The 17,452-nt window shown below is 44.9% G+C and overlaps 2 protein-coding genes across 3 annotated transcripts in view; one reads left to right on the top strand and one right to left on the bottom strand.

Annotated features, from left to right (window-relative positions):
- The first annotated feature begins 950 nt into the window (after positions 1-950).
- On the top strand, positions 951-15,815 carry N4BP2L1 (NEDD4 binding protein 2 like 1). Of its 2 annotated transcripts, none has more exons than XM_048048103.2 (5): positions 951-1,175; positions 8,268-8,392; positions 9,215-9,303; positions 10,632-10,708; positions 13,293-15,815. In XM_048048103.2, the coding sequence occupies exons 1-5, from the start codon at positions 1,051-1,053 to the stop codon at positions 13,519-13,521; spliced, it is 645 nt and encodes a 214-aa protein (XP_047904060.2). In that variant the 5' UTR covers positions 951-1,050; the 3' UTR covers positions 13,522-15,815. The 2 variants fall into 2 exon arrangements, with proteins under 2 accessions (XP_047904060.2, XP_066845817.1); XM_066989716.1 differs by lacking the exon at positions 951-1,175 and adding an exon at positions 2,131-2,467.
- Positions 13,645-17,452, bottom strand: part of BRCA2 (BRCA2 DNA repair associated) — a 40,434-nt gene continuing 36,626 nt past the window's right edge. Inside the window, exon 27 of the mRNA XM_048048076.2 lies at positions 13,645-16,463. Coding sequence (XP_047904033.2) covers positions 15,825-16,463 — 639 coding nt within the window. The 3' untranslated portion in view covers positions 13,645-15,824. The remainder of the gene's footprint in view (positions 16,464-17,452) is intronic.

Below are 17,452 nucleotides of genomic sequence, written 5' to 3' on the forward strand. Positions count from 1 at the left end.
GTACTTTAAAAGCCTGACAGGAGCTTTGATTTGTGAAGTTTATAGATCTTATTTCCTGCCACCTTTTTCCTCTTGATTCAGCTAGTGGTGGAGAGTATGCCGGTTTTTGATCTTGAAAGATTTACTTTCTCAAAGTAATTAAAATATTACTACAATATTTGGTGTGCCACATCGGGGGAACTAAGCTTTCATATGGTATGCGAACACCTTATTTGCACATAGTGTGTCGCATATGCGCATAGTGTGTGTTACGATGTGCAATATATATACTATTTGCAAACTCTTAGAGCCAAAACTGCAGTGTCTGTAGTTAAATGGACATGTGTCCCTGTAGCATGCCTGAGCCTGGTTTCTGACCAGACTGCAGCTGCTGTTTTGTATGGCTCTGAGAGGGCGAGTGACACCACACCAAGTGTTTTTGTTTTCCGTGGAAACTGTATTCTTCCTTTGTCTTGCACGGTGGTAATGTTAAAGCAGGTCAGGCTTTCCTTACGGAAAATAAATCACGTTAAACTCGCTGTGGTTTCTCATGTGGTAATGCATGTGGAAAAAAAAAAAGAGGGAAGCTGAAGCGGTGAGCTTGATGCACGGGGTTGCTTATGCAATGCAGCGCAGTCACTTAGCTGCGGCTGCCTGGAATCCTCGCCCGCTTTTGGGTGGAATCCAGTAGCTCCATCAGAAATAAAAAGAAAGAAAGCGAAAGAAATAAAGTAGACAAATCCAAAGCTGGGGTACCGTAGGCAGCTCTGGCGCGCTGTGGTGACCGCCTTTCTCCCCAGCCTGCGGGGCAGAGTACGGGGGCCAGAGCCTGGGCCTGGGGCTTCTCAGCACCGGCAGCATCAGCCTCCCACCTGGGTAACGTGCACATTAATTACTTTTTAGTAATTAGAGCCGACCCCTCGGGCTAACCGAGGGCAGCCCAGCCCTTCCCTGTACGAGGCCTCCCCGGGAGGGGCCGGGGCCGGCTCCCCGCCGCCTCCCTCCCCCTTCCGGGCCGGGCCCGGCCCTCGCACAACCGGGGCCGAGCCGGGCCGGGCCGGGCCGGGCCGCATGGACGAGCGGCTGCTCCGAGCCCTGGGGGGGCTCAGCCTGCAGCCCCCGCCTCGGAGGCGCTTCGGCAAGAGCCTGGTGCTGCTGCGGGGCCTGCCGGGCTCCGGGAAGAGCACGCTGGCCAGGTAAGGGCCGGGCCCGGAGGAGGGGGCGAGGCTGGTGCCGTGACATCCGCTTAGGGCTTCTTAGGGCTTCGCCTCGCAGGGTCTTGGCTCCCTCAGGCCGGTGGAGGGCAAGGAGCCAGCCCTTGGGCAGGCTGCCGGAGCCGAGCCCCAAATGGCCCGGCACAGCCCGGGGTGTGCAGCGGGGCGGTGCCGGGGGGTCCTCGGCGCCCCTCGCTGCTGCTCCGAAACCGGGAACGAGCAAGGCTGGGCTGCGAGGTGGAAATGGAAACGGGGTGTGGGAGCCACCTCTGAGCGCTGCGGGGACGTGTTGCTGGCTGGGAAGGGGAGCAGGAGCCTCGCAGGAAGCTCGGAAAGGCTTCGGAGCTTCGTTGCTCCAGCCACGGGGAGCTGCTTCAAGGACACGCTGCCCATCGCATGGGGGAAGGTGGTTTTCAGGGATTAGTGCCCAAAGGTGCGATTCCAGTAAGCCCCTAAACCACCCCAGCCACGGTATTTGGTGTTCTGTAAAAAGTACCGGGCTAGGGCTTTCTATCTTGTGGTTAATTGCCGACGGTAAGGCAGTTCCTCTGTCTCGCAGCGAGAATTGCCAAGGGCTGGGACTTCTGGTTTCGTGTTGTCTGAGCCCCAGCGGTGTGAGGTAGAGGCAGAAGAGGCTCCAAGAACGGTGAAAAATAGGTGGAAAAGCTCCAAGGGCAGTGCTGTGGGGTGGCACCGCGGCCTGCCCGACACAGCATAGCCCCAGCCTGGCGTCGCGATCAGCCTGGTATCTCAAAGCTCCTGGTGTCCCCCTGCTCTCCACCAAAAGATGAACGTTCACCGTGGGTTTCCTCCCGGTGAGGAGAGCGTGCCAGAATGAACGGAGGGATTTGGGGGACGTATCCTCAGCCAATGCAAATAACTTGCCTCTTTTTTTCAGGTCAAAACGCAAGTTTAATTATTAATGATGGATTTACAAAATAAATCGTAAACATTGTTTTAGGCCCGCGTAAGGGGAATGCTTGAAGAACTTGTTCGGCATCTAGCCCCTGCTGATTGTATCATGAACGCTACATGGCTCAAAGGGCAGCTGCGAGAACTGCCTTTAGCACCTCTCCGTTAGCGCTCTCAGATTATGAAAGGACTGTGCCAAGAAACTCTGAGATTTGCTGTTTCCACGTCCCACACTGTGTATCTTTTGGTGTTGGCAGCTGTAATGTGCTAGGCAAGAATATGTTTGTAGAGAATTAGTACAACAAGCACAGTGCGAGATCCAATTGGTGAGGAAAGGTGAGACTTACTTTAAAAATGTGCAGGTAAGCTAATTTTACTCATTCAAATTCATTCTCTCTGACGTTTTTCACTCACAATATCACACTCAAATATTTGCAGCCGTCAGGGTACATGTGCACAGGTGGTGTGGCCAAAATCAGCAAGGACAAGGTCCTTCAGCAGCCCCATTTTTGCTTTTTCTTCTAGGTTCCTCTTGGTTGGTGGTGACAACGCGGGTTTTTTTTATGTCCTCTAGCAGTTACCGTGTTGCCATTTTTTTTGCCTCCGAGTTTTGCTTACATCATGCTCCGTGAATCTTAGGCAAGATTTTTGGCTGTTATTTTTGCTTTCCCACTTTGGGTGCCTTTACAGCTACAGCTCTCTGCCTGTTGGAAGGAGGAGGGTGGCGGCAGGCTGGCAGGACCCACTGGCCATCCTCCTTCTCTCCTGTCTCCTAGTGGCAAGTCATTGTTCTGTATCGGTGTGTGCGTGACGAGCACGTTTCCCAGTTTCATAGCTGTTAACTGTGCTCTTGGTTATCAGTATATGCCGTTGTTTTAACCTTCGCTCTGTTGTTTCTTCTGGTGCTTTAACACGTCTCCGTTCATTCATTATTCATGTCAGCTACTATTTCTGTTGCAAGCTGTGTGCCTTTACAGCGCTCAGAAATGTCATGAACCGTGAATGTTATCACCAGTGATACTGCAGCTCGCTGATAGAGCATCCCCTTGTCGGTTTGTTGCACCAGACTATTGTCCAGGAGCGAGCTGGGGCTTAGGGCTTGATTCCCTGGCCTTTCAGTGTCACCTGGCACTGTTTGGGTACCGCTTTGTAAGATATAATTACAGCATCTTTGTTAAAACTGTTTCCCCATCCAAGTTGCTCAGAGCAGCGGGAATGACATTGGGACAGATCAGTTCTGGTCTGGTTTTCGGTTCCTGGTAAAGACAGTGAAGGAGCCACCTGAATTTAACAGTCAGGGCAGGAGGAGGATTTAGTCTGCTCACTGCCAGCGTCCAAACTTTTCCAATTACTTCACTGTTAAGGACACACATCCCTGAACCACCTATTTATTAGGTGCTCCTAACTGGTTCCCTCTAACCATTTGCCATACATCACCAGCAGGGTAGGAGAAGAAGGGAGTTAGGAGTTACATCTCCAATAGCCTCCAGCAGATCTGAATAACATCCTCCACCTGAATGTGTTCCCTCCCAACTCTACAGTGCATATTTTATGATCAAACAGAGGCAACTCCTAAGAAAACAGGTATCTGAGGTGCAGTAGTGGGTATAGCTTGCCAAAACATCTCCAAAAATCAAGTGAGCAACGTTCAAGCTCATATCTGCTTCCACAACAGACTTTGTTTGTGGTGGAAACGCACAACTCAGCATAACATGTAACCTATTTAACAGTTTTGCTCAAGCACTAGGCTGGGCATGATCAAATATGTAACTCGTCGGCCACTGCTGTTGATCTACCACTTGAAATAGGATTGTTTTTGTGCTCCCTTATGAGGCATAGCATGAACAGTCATCCAGATCAGGTGATAAAGAAATGAAAAATACATTGGCACCGAGGAATCGGTGCTTGGCATGAGCTTTGTGTTCTCCAGTTCTCTCTGCTGCATTTGTCTGGTTCCTCCCTGCACTCCAGTCCCTTCTCCAGCCCTGCCGTCGGTGGGATCCTGAATCAGCCTGTCCCTTGTCGCCAGGATCCCGACCCTACGGGAGAATTGCAGCACAGTTCACGGACTTTGCCTCTTAGCTCTGCAGCTCCTGCTTCCAGATGGTAACACACTGTCAACATATACCTGTGTATACGACATGCTCGTGCTTCAGGTCCTTCTGAATGCTCGTATTGACCGCCGCACGCAGCCTGCTGCGGTACAGCACAGCTGCTGCTCGCGTCCCGCCGGCGAGACGTGGAGGCACTGCCGTGGTGCCTGGCAGCCCCGCGCCAGGTCAGAGTCCTCAGGGCACTCACTGCAAGTTACCAAAGCACTGCAGGCAGCTGATAGCACTGTGCCTGTGCTCTGGTTCTCATTTTTCTCATTTTCTGCTGAAACTGAATGCTGAAAAGCCACAGGAAGGCTTTTTGTTAGCGACCAGAACAAGTGGCTGTATGCGGTGCTAGCACATAAACGTTAGGATCTGCGTTATGTTGGAAGGAGGTTGTATCTTGAGACTCTACCAGGCCTGAGATCTGCCTGGCACACAGTTCTGTTAGTTTTTATGAATGCTGAAAACTCTCCTTCCAATCTTTTTGCCAGACTGAATATCGGACATCCATTCACTTCCGGAGTTTCTGATGGAAAAACGTGACAGCCTATGAAATGCAGTCAGGGCCTTTTTTTTTTTTCTCCAGTGACATTATTAGTGAAGGTGGGGACTTCCCTCAAGTCCTATCCTTGTATCCAGCTAGTTGAAATCCTGGCTAGTAATTTTGTTGTCTGTGAGGATGAAATATATACGGTTAAAATTGGAATTGATTGTTTAAAAGCTCTGAAGATGCTATTAATAAAAAGGGGACTTCAAAAACTGTATAAATCATGGGAGCAGGTCCTCAGATGGATAACTTAGAAGGCTTCAAAACCCCTCTCTGTGAGCTCGTACACTTGTATTTTCAACTGAAATGCTCTTTTTTAGTCATTGCAACCATGGTAAACCTGAGCAGGGTGAAGAGCAGGTGAGTGCACCGAGAGCCCACGCTGGTCAGAGGCGTCCCTGCAGCTGATGCTGGAGTTGGCGACGACGCTGGAGCCTCTGCACACACCGAGGGCTCCCGGAGGGTGTGAGCAGTCCCCGGGCCCTGCCAGCAGTTCGCTGCTTCTGTGCCATAAGCATCTGAAAGCTTTTTTTTTCCCCAACTGCATCGGTCTGAGGAGGTACTTCACCTAGCTTGGAAATCTGCTTCCCCCTGGGAAGGGGAAAGAAAGGGAGGAGAGCAGGTTTGTGTCTGTGACAGAGCATAGTGTAACTGCTGCAAGGCAGCTGAGATATGGAGCAATTAAATATCGTGTAGGCAAATTAATACTGAACTTTTGACAGATACTGTTTATCACAATGCAGTGCTTAAAGTTCAGTGGCTTTTCTTCAGTGCAGACTTAGCTTGTAAGTACCCTTTGACCTTGCAAAGAGATTTCTGTTTTCTTTTTGTCCTTAGTATGGCTTACGCTTACTGATCTAACTGCAATGGGTGCTGCTCGGAATTTATTAATAAATAACACTGGGCACAAGTCCTCCCATTTTGTATATTTAGCTCCAATACAAGCATTAACATTGCACAGAGTGGTCAGGAGTCTAATGGGGTAATGTAAAGCCTTTAATGTACATCAACTTCTGGTCCTATGTAGATGTCAATGGCTAGAGTCTCAAGCAAAATATCAAAGTGTCTTGGGAGCAAATGAATTTTTTTTTTTTTGCAAGTGAAATTAAAAGGGACAGAACAAACAGAACGGGACAAGATGGCAGGAAACAACTGTAAGCTTTGGAGTCAGTTCGGTTGTTGTAGAAACCAAGTGTTAAAGACAGCAAAACAAGCTTAATGTTTTGTTAAGTTGCTATTAGTACGATTTTATTTGTTTAGTATGAGTATAGTAAACGTGCCAGTAATCCATAGCTCTGAACACATTTTGTGCCGTATTTTTCCTCCTTTGAATTACCAGTTTTATCTACTTTATTACCAGGGATATGAAGATAGTAAACTGAATTTACAGGTAATCACACACTGCTTAAGTTGCTTACATATCAGAGCTCTCTTTTAGCATTTAAAATGCTAAGAAGTGTTTTAAAAATTTGCGCTGTGATAATATTTTGAAAGGAAATACCAAAGAAGAAAACCGTATTGAGATCTTTTATTAATACGTACAGTTTTATGTGCATCTTAATAGGTAAAGGGACAACATATTTTAGCACAGTCAGCTTTCTAGAGAAGAGATTGTCATGCAGATGGATGAAACAGGAAAGGTAAGGTACTGAATTACCCAGAGCTAAATTTATCAGTGTGTCAGCGTGAGAGCAAACAGATAAGCATTAGGTGCTCACATGCTCTTCGCAATAAGAAGTATTTGCATGGGACCAAAATTAATTTTTTTTAAACATTTTTGGATCTTTTTGTCCAGCAGTAATTAGGTGAATAAAACATCTCTTCTGAGCTAGAAGGTAACTACATGCAGCTGCTAAGCAGTATGTAATTCAGGGGCTGCAGCACGGCGCTGTGAGGTTGGCCTTGGCCGGTCAGTCAGCAGCGAGTCTCCGCTCCCTGTGGCAGTGGCTACCCCAAAATAATATGAATTAATCAGCAGACGATGGAAATTACAGCGCAGGTGAAACAAGTCAGAAGTCGGCCTTTGTTCGAGGAAAAGCAAAGTGCAATCCGAGCGAAGAATTGCTGCTGGCAGGCAGGTTAGGATGAAATTGGTAAGTAAATGGCTGGAGCAGAGCTGGAGATGACAGAATTAAGCCTTTTCTGTCTGCCTGTCTGGCTTTTTGCCGATAACCTAGCGGGACCTTTTCCCCTGCTGTTGCTCAATTAGATAAGGCATTGAGAAATTGTTGTTTTGTAGCTTATGGGGATGGAAGAGCAGTGTTTTATTGAGGACGCTGAAATGAGTCACAGGCTGAAGACCATGTGTGGCGTGAGATAGCAGGGCAGCGACATTCATGTCTGAGAGTCACAAGGTTTCTGGACTGGCCTTACTTTCTTCTCTCTTGGCTTTTGGGGCCCTGAGGAGGTAAGAGAGCAGCGAGATGATGCCGTGGGCTCTCCCTGGCTTCTTGCAGAGATTCCCTCCTTCCCTCTTCTTCCCAACACTGCCTTGACTGACAAACTAAACAGTTCAGCCTGTAGACACAAATAAGATGAAAACACAAACAGAAACCCAGTTTTGCATTAAGATTTTTTTTTAATGTTCTCTGAGGACTAATTTGCAGGAAGGATCCTTCAAATTCAAGCAACTGTATCAGGGCATTTTCATTCCCTAGAGCCAGCCGCTGCCTGAAAGGCACCCGGTCAGCTTGCAGCAGGACGCTGCCAGATCTCATCCCAGCTGTGAGTGGGCATCACTGTGGGACATGCGTCAATGTGAAGAGAAGGGGGGTTGCCCTTGGCTGTTGACCACAGGGGACCTACCTCCTTTATGGATATGCTGCATCTGGGGCTGCCAAGCCAGGCTATGCAAATCTGTCTACAAAACATTAAAAAATGGAAGTCAAAGAAAAATGACTCAACTCGACAAGAAGAGGGCAAAGTAAAACAGGGACAAGTGAGAAGCAGAAAGAACCATAAAATAATAGGAAATGTTGACTAATCCCTCTCATACTTGTTTGTACATTAAAAAAATGCGCTACATGCTTTACAGACGAAGAAAGAAGAACAAAGAACAAGACAAAGCTGATAATACAGACGATCCTTACTAAATGACAAACCATTCCTCCTTGTTATCTTCAAAAATCTCTCTGTAGTGAAACTCCCATAATAGAGTTGCCTTTTGAGACTCACTTCCATGGGATTAGCAGTATTTTTTAAAATGTATGTTCATACCTTCTCAAATAACTCAGAAAATTGAATTTATTAATATGATTAAAGACTCCTGTTGGCAGTCCATTGTAGATCTCTTTGCTGAATTAAAGAAATCAAACATGCCTTTAAGCTCCGTTCCTTTCCTCCTGCATGCCCACCTACTGATTACATTATTTTCAGATCTCTTTAATCTGGGATTTTCAAAACGAAGGACTGTGCAAATTTGCAGAGCATTCATACTGCTCTTGATGCAATGTTCTTTGTTAAAGGCATGTGTTTGCATATACTAATCCTTCTTTCATTGTGTTGTGTTTTTTTTTCCAGACAACTGAAATATGACTATCCCAGTGCTGTAGTTCTTAGTACTGATGACTTCTTTACTAGAAATGGTGTATACGTGTTTGAGCCTGACTTCCTAGAGGATGCACACAAATGGAACCAAAAGAGAGGTGACTGAAATTGATCCAGTCTTTTGTCGGCATAGTTTTGCTTTTCAGTATGTCTTTAAATTGAGCCCCCAAATAAAAATATCTCAAAGTAGTGTCACGCACTGAAGTTCATGGTGAACCGGTTAAAAAGTATTTGCCACTTCTGTTTTTATTTTGTAGCACTAAAGAGAGGAATTTAAAATGAATAAATGTTGGTGATAGATACTATTTTTGAAAGTAAAACTGTGACTATTGGGTAGCCCTGCTGAAGCTTGATTGACAGCAGGTGGCATGCAAATACCAGCACTGCAGCTGCTCAGCACAGCTGTATGCCTGGCATTGTGCACACTACAACTCCTTAGGTGTCTGTCCTGACCTAGAAGCGGGTGTCGGTGAGGAATTAGTGATAGGCAGGAGGAAAACTTCCAAACTTCCATAGTTTAAGAATGAAATGACCTTCATGTCTGGGAGAAGAATGTCACACATATTTGAGGCTGTGCTCTGAACTCACTTAGAGCATTGGCAAACGTACCTTGAGATCATAAAACAGACATCTTTAGCAAATAATAGTCACTCATACTTGCTGTAATTACCTAAATATGTCTAAAAGTGTTCTACACGGGTTTCAGATCTTGCTACTGAGCACAGCCACCAGCTGCATCACCTGCAGGAAACACCTGCTGGGTGCTGACCTCTGCGTTTGGGTGGTAGCTACAAACCCAAGTCTGGCGGGGAGCCATGCATGCTAGGAGTGGGCAAGGAAAGGACACTTCTAGGCTAGAAAGACCTGGCTCAGTCTGTTACTTAATACGTTTTAGCTTTACTTAATGTGTTACATTACAGCACGCAAAGCAATGAAGAATGGGAAAAGCCCGGTTATTATTGATAACACCAACATCCATGCTTGGGAAATGAAGCCGTATGTGATGATGGTAGGGAAAGCTATGATTTATTGCTTTTACATGCTCAGCTGTGACATTTCAGAGGTGATCTGACTGAAACAATTCTTAACAAGGCTAAAAATAATTACTTCCATTTTCCCTCAGTCCTCTAATTATAGTTAATAATTTATATTGGGAAGACATAGGGAAAAAGGTGCCTATGCACTTATTTTATCTAGCCAGCTATATATCTCAGTGAAGGCAAAATTACTGAAAAGATTAACAGTCTTTGAACTTGCCCTGTAGCTTCTTGGCAATCAGACAATCCTCAACAGTGACATGAGTATGACAGTTTCCAAACTGTTGAATCTGAAACTGACCAAATATAAGAGTTTCCAAAGCTGACAAACATATCCCGATATGACTCAAAATTTTAGTTTATGACTTGTGAAAAATACACCCGAAAGAGTCTTGGAAGGTGCATTGGAATCTCTTTTTATCAGTGCTGGCAGACATAGCATTTGTTGCCAATATCTTTAGTACAGTTTCACAGTATGGCCTGCCTGATAACATTATACTCATGCTTATGCACAGCTATAAGTTCTTGGGTTCTGATCATGTTAGTTAAGTAATTTGGGTCTAGGTATTGCTTTTATGGGAGCTCAGAAGAGGCAAGAATTAATAGTGGTGCTGGAAACCCTGGACATGTTACTGCGCTAGAGGAAGTTGTGAATGCTTGAGGGTGACTGTGAAACAAGTGAGGGATCACAGCTAGAGGTGTACAAGATGTAAAAAGATCAAGTCCCCTGCCTCCTTTCTGCTGTTATATCATGTCTGCAGGAGGCAATGTTCCCCCCTCCAAATCAAAACCCCAAAAGCAATCAATAAATGTTAGCCATATATGTATGTGTGTATATATATATATGTACATACACACATATACATGTAAATGTACATATATATGTAGATACAAATATGTTGCTTTACCGTGAAAAAATCAAGACCTGTAGACTGAGTGACTGGAAATAGCACAACGCTCCCAGAAGCTCTAGGTTGGCACAGCCAACCTGTGGCTCTTGAACCTTCTGTGACTGCCAGAGAGCTCCCGCGGCAGAGCACCATCGCCGTGGGGAGCAGGGTGCTGGGGGAATGCCGAGGCAGGGTTTGCTGGGAGACCCAAATCATTTGATGTAAGGGGAATGGACTAGCAGGGAGTCAGACCGACACCGCGGTGGGAGTCATGGTGAGCTTCTTCCTTCTGGCTCCTGGAGATGCATGATACATCTCTTAACCCAACAAAAATCTCAGGGGGGGTGGAAGATTGGCTACTCCTGGATTCGGTGGCCATAAATCTAAAACTTGTGTGTGTACTTCTTCAGGCACGTGAAAATAGCTACGAAGTTATATTCCGAGAACCAGATACACCCTGGAAGTTCAATGTTCACGAACTGACAAGGTACATCTTTTTCTCTCTGACACAGCAGACAGCTTCTCACTTTCCTCTTCATACACCCGAAAATGTAACCTGGCAAATGACAACAGAAGGGCTGTTGTGGAAAGTTTCTGTTACTCAGTGTCCAGTCTGTAGCAAATTCAGCCTCCAAAGAGCTGAAGTGAGTCAGCCAATAGGAAAAGCTACCTACCTGAAGCGAGTACGTGTACCGCAAGCCTGATGCAGCAGGTGCCCCAGTTTTCATTCTGTATTTTGAGCAGCACTCTCTATGTTTGGACACAAGACACCTCTAAGCACCACAGAAAATATTCAGACTTACGTTCCTAAAAAATATAACCATAATAAATATTGTCTAGCTGTAGCATGGTGGGATGCTACTGTAATCATGCTCAAGAAATGAGGTTATAGAGGAGCTCTCTAAAGGTCTTAACGCATGCAGAAGGGATACAATGAATATATCAACTCAGCATAATGTGGTAGGATACAGACGCAGGCAAACATGTCTGACTAGTGGGTGCAGGGTTAATGGTTTCATTACTGCAAAATGCAGGCTAATCTCCTAGCCTTTAACCAAGCAGCTGTAAAGTACATTGCAATGCAGAGTGCACACCCACCTCCTGGATCCAGAAGCTACCACGCTAACTTGTTACCACAATGGAGTAGGGCATGCATACTTCATTCAGACTGATCCATTTCTGCTTTGCACCAGCTAGGAACTCTAGTCAGGAATCAGCATCGTTCCTTCTGGGCACGACAAATGGCAAAGAGGCTCCTGGCCCAGAGCTTCACCAGAATCAGCTTCACCAGCACCAGCCAGGAGTGGTTTGTAGGGCAGAAACAGATCTAACTAGTAGTCGTTAATTATAGGCCGAGCTAATTGGTAACTTGTATTTTTTTTTTTTTTTAGTAATTATTTGAAACAAGTCAGCTTTTGCAGTAGCCTGCCAGGACTGTAAGGCGAACTCAAACACCTGCAGTTTGGGGCAGCGTTTTGGCAGACGATTCAGGGACATCTGATAGTTGCTTCCAGTACCTCCAGCGCTGGCTGCAGGTTTCTTGATAGCAGATAAATATCCTAGCATTACCCTAGGCTCTCTAGGTACCTAAACCTTTAGTCCCCCAAGCTACTGTGAGCAGTGTACATCTCCCATAAGACGACAGGTAGCTCTTGCCAGAGCTCTGTTTTTGCATCCTGTACACCCCCTGTAAGGCACAGGATGTCAGTCTTGAAGTACATCACCATTCCCAGCTGCTTGGGCAGAAAAAAGGAAGGAGCAGGGGCTGGTTTGTTCTGATCGATTCTGGTTCTGCGTCGTCTTTGCAGTCGTGCTGGTTGCTGACCCCCCTGGTGCACGCTGTCCACGCGTAGGGCACTGGCTGCTGGTGGGTCTCATGCCCATGACAAGTGGGCTGCTGCAGCTGGAAACCTGCTGCATTGCTTTCACCTTAGTTTCAATAGAGAAAAAAAAAACATTTCGAGCACTCCAGGACTTGCGTACAGCAAGACTTTAAAAATATAGCTGCAAGACAAAGACACAGTAGATCACTAACAGGGCATTGTAGAGCTAAATGGTAAATATAAGGCTAGTCAGAGCTCACAAACTCACAGAGACACAGAAGTACCTGGCGGTCTTTGGAAAGACTGTTTCTGGTTTGTCCAGAAAGCCCTGCATGTTTGAGCATACTGCTCCCCTCTTCCCAGGCTTACTTTCATTTATATATTTGCCCTGGAGTCACTGTGTGTGGCCATGGATAGCTTCCATTACAAACAGTGAAGTCTTGTTTCCCTTTCCACTTCCTTCCCCTTATTTTTATTTCATAGAATCATTAAGGTTGGAAAAGGCCTCCAAGATCATCTGGTCCAACCATTTCCCTACCACCAATGTCACCCACTAAACCATGTCCCTAAAATGACATGCAATGTCTCCTCTCCTCCCTACCTCATCGTGTGTTCCTATTGAGTCTTCCACCCCTCTGGTTTCACATACGGAGAACAAACCTGTGTTTTACAGATGCAAATTCCCAGCTTTTCTTCCCCACGCTTCTTGTCTCCGTGCTTGCTACAGCGTCACCAGCAGCACCATCTCCCCCATCATTTCTGCCCATTCTGCTCCAGATGAGAGATGATTTTTTTTTTTTTTCCCCATGCAGTTCTGTGCTCCTTCTAAAGCAACAGATCTGCGACCTCTACACCTGCCATTGTTTGCCTTTCTCCAGAAGTATGAACGTTCATCCTGGTGCTGACAAGCTGTTGGCTCTAAAACCCAGCAATATTCATATAACATACAGGGCTTCTACCTAGCTCTTTCTTACCTGGCTGTTTCAGCACATTTGTTCAAGCGCTTCTGGACTCGCTGCCCACAAAAATGTGTGGGTTACTTTTTCCAGCAGTCACTACAATACCATTGAGAAGGAGGTGGCAGCGACCAACAGTTTAGCCAAAAAACAAAACAAAAGAACAGCTAGAAATGGCTCACCAAGCACAAGGAGCAATGTCTAGCAAACTTGTCTAAAAATGTCTAGCAAAATCTAGCAAAAAATGTCTAGATAACCTGTAATGTATTTTCTGCTACTGTTGACTCTACAGAAGAAATATCCATGACGTCCCTCGACAGAAGATACAACGGATGAAAGAAGAATACGAGCACAACGTTACCTTCCACAGCGTTCTCCATTCCGAACAGCCCAGCAGAGATGACAGAAGCGCCACGGGACCAAACACAGCTTATGGCCTGGGGGCCCGCTCCAGCCCCCCGCCGGCCTTCTCACACAGAAGACCTCGCCCAGCACGCACAAACACTGTGCCGTTTCGCTGAGGGGTGGAGGCCTCTGTACGTGTTTTACTTATCAGGGTATCAAAGTCTCTAGTTTTACCTTTTTTAAACAATTTTTTATTCTTGTATTTTCCTACTGCATTTCAAAACCAGACTTTTATAAGAAAAAGTCTTTAAGTGTCGCTAGATTATGATCTCACAGCTCTTCCTGGCTGATTGCCCTCTTATCTCTGGCACAAACTGCATGCCCTCGTCCCTCTTCCTTCACTAAAATTCATTCATGCTTATGGTGACATCTATGAGCTTGTCCTTTTTTTTTTTTTTTTTTGCATTGCTCTCTGTCACTGCCAGAGAGCACTGAATACTCTTAGATTCTTTTTTTTTTTTTTTCTTCTTAACAGCCCATGTGTCCAATTCCTTAATTCCTTCGCCATGCACTGGTCATTTCTTGCAGTTTTGCTACGGTATAAGCTTTTCTGTCTTCCCATTCTTGTCTAGCACGACTGCTAACTTTCAGAGAGGCAAAGTCAATCATGGAAAAGGTAGTTCCAAGAAAGCGTAGCAAGATTTGATGCTCTTCTAAATCTACACATCTTCTGCCTGCTTTTATGTTGTTCTTACCTTACCGCTAACAGAGCCAAACAGCATCTCCAGCCTAAAGGAGGAAAACTAATGCTTTAAACTGTGCCTTTTATCTTGCGGAGACTTAGCAGGAGGCAGAGTTCAGTTTCCTGACGGAAAGAGCACCAGCTGTGTGCTTGCTAACTTTAAGGTGGTACCGGGCTACAGAGGCAGCTGTAAATAGCCGAAGCACAGGGCTGCTGACTACCTGGACTCAGGAGGACAAACGGTGTTGCGCAAAATGACAACTTAAGAAAGGAGGGGGGAGAAAGTGTTAGTAAGGGGAGAAAACAACTTCCACCACAGTGCAGAGAAGCCATTGACTGACAGCTGGCTGAGGAAAAGAAGCAATCCTGCAGTCGTTTCATCAATTTTATAACATCCTGCTGATAGGTCTTTGTCAACAAGGCTCACAAAACATTATTGTAAAACTCAGCATTTGTGATGGCAATTTTCTGTAAGTAGGCACAGAACATTTGGCAGTGGCTATAGAAGAGGGCAGTAGCAAGGTATTCTGTAGTAGGAAATGAAGACAGCTCACCCAGATCATGAAGAAACACAGGTGCAGCTGCTGTTCCTCTGCCAGTCCAGTGGACAGAAGCATCAAGGAGTACGTTAGTCCCGTGCAAAAGCTAAGCTGGCTGTAGGAGTCTGTATAAAGCAGTAGAGGGGGGATTAATTAGTTTTTACTTTTATTTTTTAACTCAGGCTGCATGTAAAGCAGCATGATCACCATTGTAAATAATCGTTCATTAAAGGGTTTAGGGCACCTGCAGTATTGCACAAAGTTCTTAAGCGAAGCCGCTGTCACCCTCTTACACTCTCCAGTCCCACTGCAGTGCCCAGCTTGGCCGCGGGAGCTGCCCTCAGTCCTGCACTCGAGCCAAGCTGGTGGCACAGGGCTGCAGAAAGGTCACCAGGAGGGAGCCGCTGCCATCCTTCTTTGACACCTGAAGGGCAAGGGGGGGCTGGACAACAGCATAAGTAAACCATGGAGTCAGAGCCTGCCGAGCAGAACTGCTTCTCTTGTGCAGAAGCTCCGGTTTTGAAAATCTTCACCTGCAGAAGTTAATGAGAATGAAATCATGACTAGAAGTACTAACTCCCTCCTGGCAGAAAGAATTTGGGATGAAATTAAGGGTCTGGCTTTCTTTCATAACATTTTGGCTTAAAGTAGTACCTCTAACTAAGAATGACCAAGGATTTATTATTACTATTTTTTTTAATCCTTTTACTATGAATCAGTCATAATTATAGCTGTTTTCTAGAACTCTTTTAGCACTGCATGGAAATTTTAAGGAAAACATTACAGAACCATGCCAGAATTACAGAGGAGTATCTCAGAATTAAACTGCTATGTTTGGTTCCAATAAACTTAAGACAATTGTTGATTTTGCCCTGTGCTACTTCTGACAAACAACTATGCTAATGCTACAGCTGGTAACAAAAGAGGTTGCTTGAGACTGAAACAAAGACCCTGCCAGAATTCAACAACACATCAGAATCAAAGTAATGGGTTATAAAACCTCCAGCCAGAGTGATGCTGGTGTATGCAACGTTTGTGTGAGAAATGTATGATTATTCAACTTCAAATCATTTGTTCTGCAGATGAAATGCCCTTTCAGGAGTTTTTGTAATATAACTTTATTAAATACAATTGGGATTTAATGTACAAAGTAAAAATCATTTAAACTTGAAATATATACAATACTGTACATGTGTATCTAGTAGCATTTTCGGGATTTTCGTCTTGGCAGCATCCTGTGGGTTGATAACGAGCCCCCAAGTTCCTTTGCGTCCTTCTGAAGAGCCTCAGCTTCTTCAGAACTGCTTTTTAATAAGTTCTTTGCTTCCTCAGCTGCTCTGGAACTATGTTTGGGTGAAAGATCATCAGATAAATTAGTAGCTATTGTGCTGTTTTCATTTACACCCTCAGTCTTCTTTTCTTCTGGTAAAGTATTCATGAGTGCTTGCGTATTAATCATTGCCAGTTCTTCATCAGCAACCAGGTCATTAACGGGAACACGGACAGCTTCTCTCACTTTTCTGCTGGGGGTAACAAAACCCACATTCGGATTTGTTTCTTTTGCTGACTTGCTACGCTGTAAGCCCAAACTTCGCGGCGGCTGAAATGCCTTTTTTAAAGATGGAGAAATGGTCGAACAGATCGGTGTCAGTGGCGGAGGGACAGGTATGCAACTGAGGAAGTCCATTGCTTTTCTCTTTTTGCTGTTTTTGGGATTGTCTTCATCAGTTGCAGCAGACGAAGGGGTTTTTGCTGACCCTTGTGGGACGAGTTTCATAGTCGGTGTGCTGGTTGACAAAGGCCTCAGATGCTTACTTTCCATTTTAGAAGATGAGATCTGGTTAAAAAGAGAAGTTTTATGTTGAATAGAAAATCCATGAGTAGTAGTAGCAGTAGTTGAACTTCCTGAACTACTTCCATAAAACAGGGAAAAAAATAACTGATAGAAAAATGCTCTATCATTCACAGCCAAGTTAACTTTAGTCTGATATCTTCTGAAAGTGACTAATGTTATTTTTTCAAGTACTGGTGCGTGGTAAGTCACCATTTACACGCACATTAAGACAGCACATTTACATTGCTTCTGAGAACTAAGCTAAATGTATGGGAACTTTCCTGTGCCAGCTGGTAAGAATTCAAAGCAGTCACTGCAAAAATGAGTTAATTGAGTCTTCTGCATTGGATATATCCTCAACAGGTTGTTAAATAGGGAAAAACGAAGGAAAAAGGGGTAGAATAAAAACCATGAATACATGCAAGATACCCACTACACAGCACTGCAACACATGCTCGAGAATATCTTTTATTGCTCATTTTTTTTTCAATTTGATTAATATATTTAATAAATTGATATATACCACTAAACATTCAGAACATTAGTACTGTCTCTGAAATGGGAAAGGATGCTTTACAGACTGCATTTTAGTCCTCAAGAATTGATCTGAAGTCGGTGTGTTTCCACCTCCCTCACAACTATTGGCCGGAAAAATTTTAGTTCCGATTCACTCTGTATTGCACATCAAGAACAACTTGCCACCAGCAGCCTCGATGGGAAGCAGAGTACTATTTAACTCAATTTTTGGAAACAATACTATAAAAACCCAGCATTTACTAGGTGATACCTCTTCCCTTTTAAACCTACAAAATAGCGAGCAATACCTATAAAAAAGAAGACTAGGAAATAAATTCTCTAAACAAGGGTACACATTGCAGAGTCTCCTGGAGAAACATTTACAGATCAAGAATTTTCCTCCCAATCATATCCATATCAGGTAATCTTCACAATGGAACTGAGGAAGTAGTAAATACTTCCCTATTTCCTATAAA

This window comes from Anser cygnoides, chromosome 1, assembly GCF_040182565.1.
Source record: "Anser cygnoides isolate HZ-2024a breed goose chromosome 1, Taihu_goose_T2T_genome, whole genome shotgun sequence".
NCBI classification, from domain to species: Eukaryota; Metazoa; Chordata; class Aves; order Anseriformes; family Anatidae; genus Anser; species Anser cygnoides.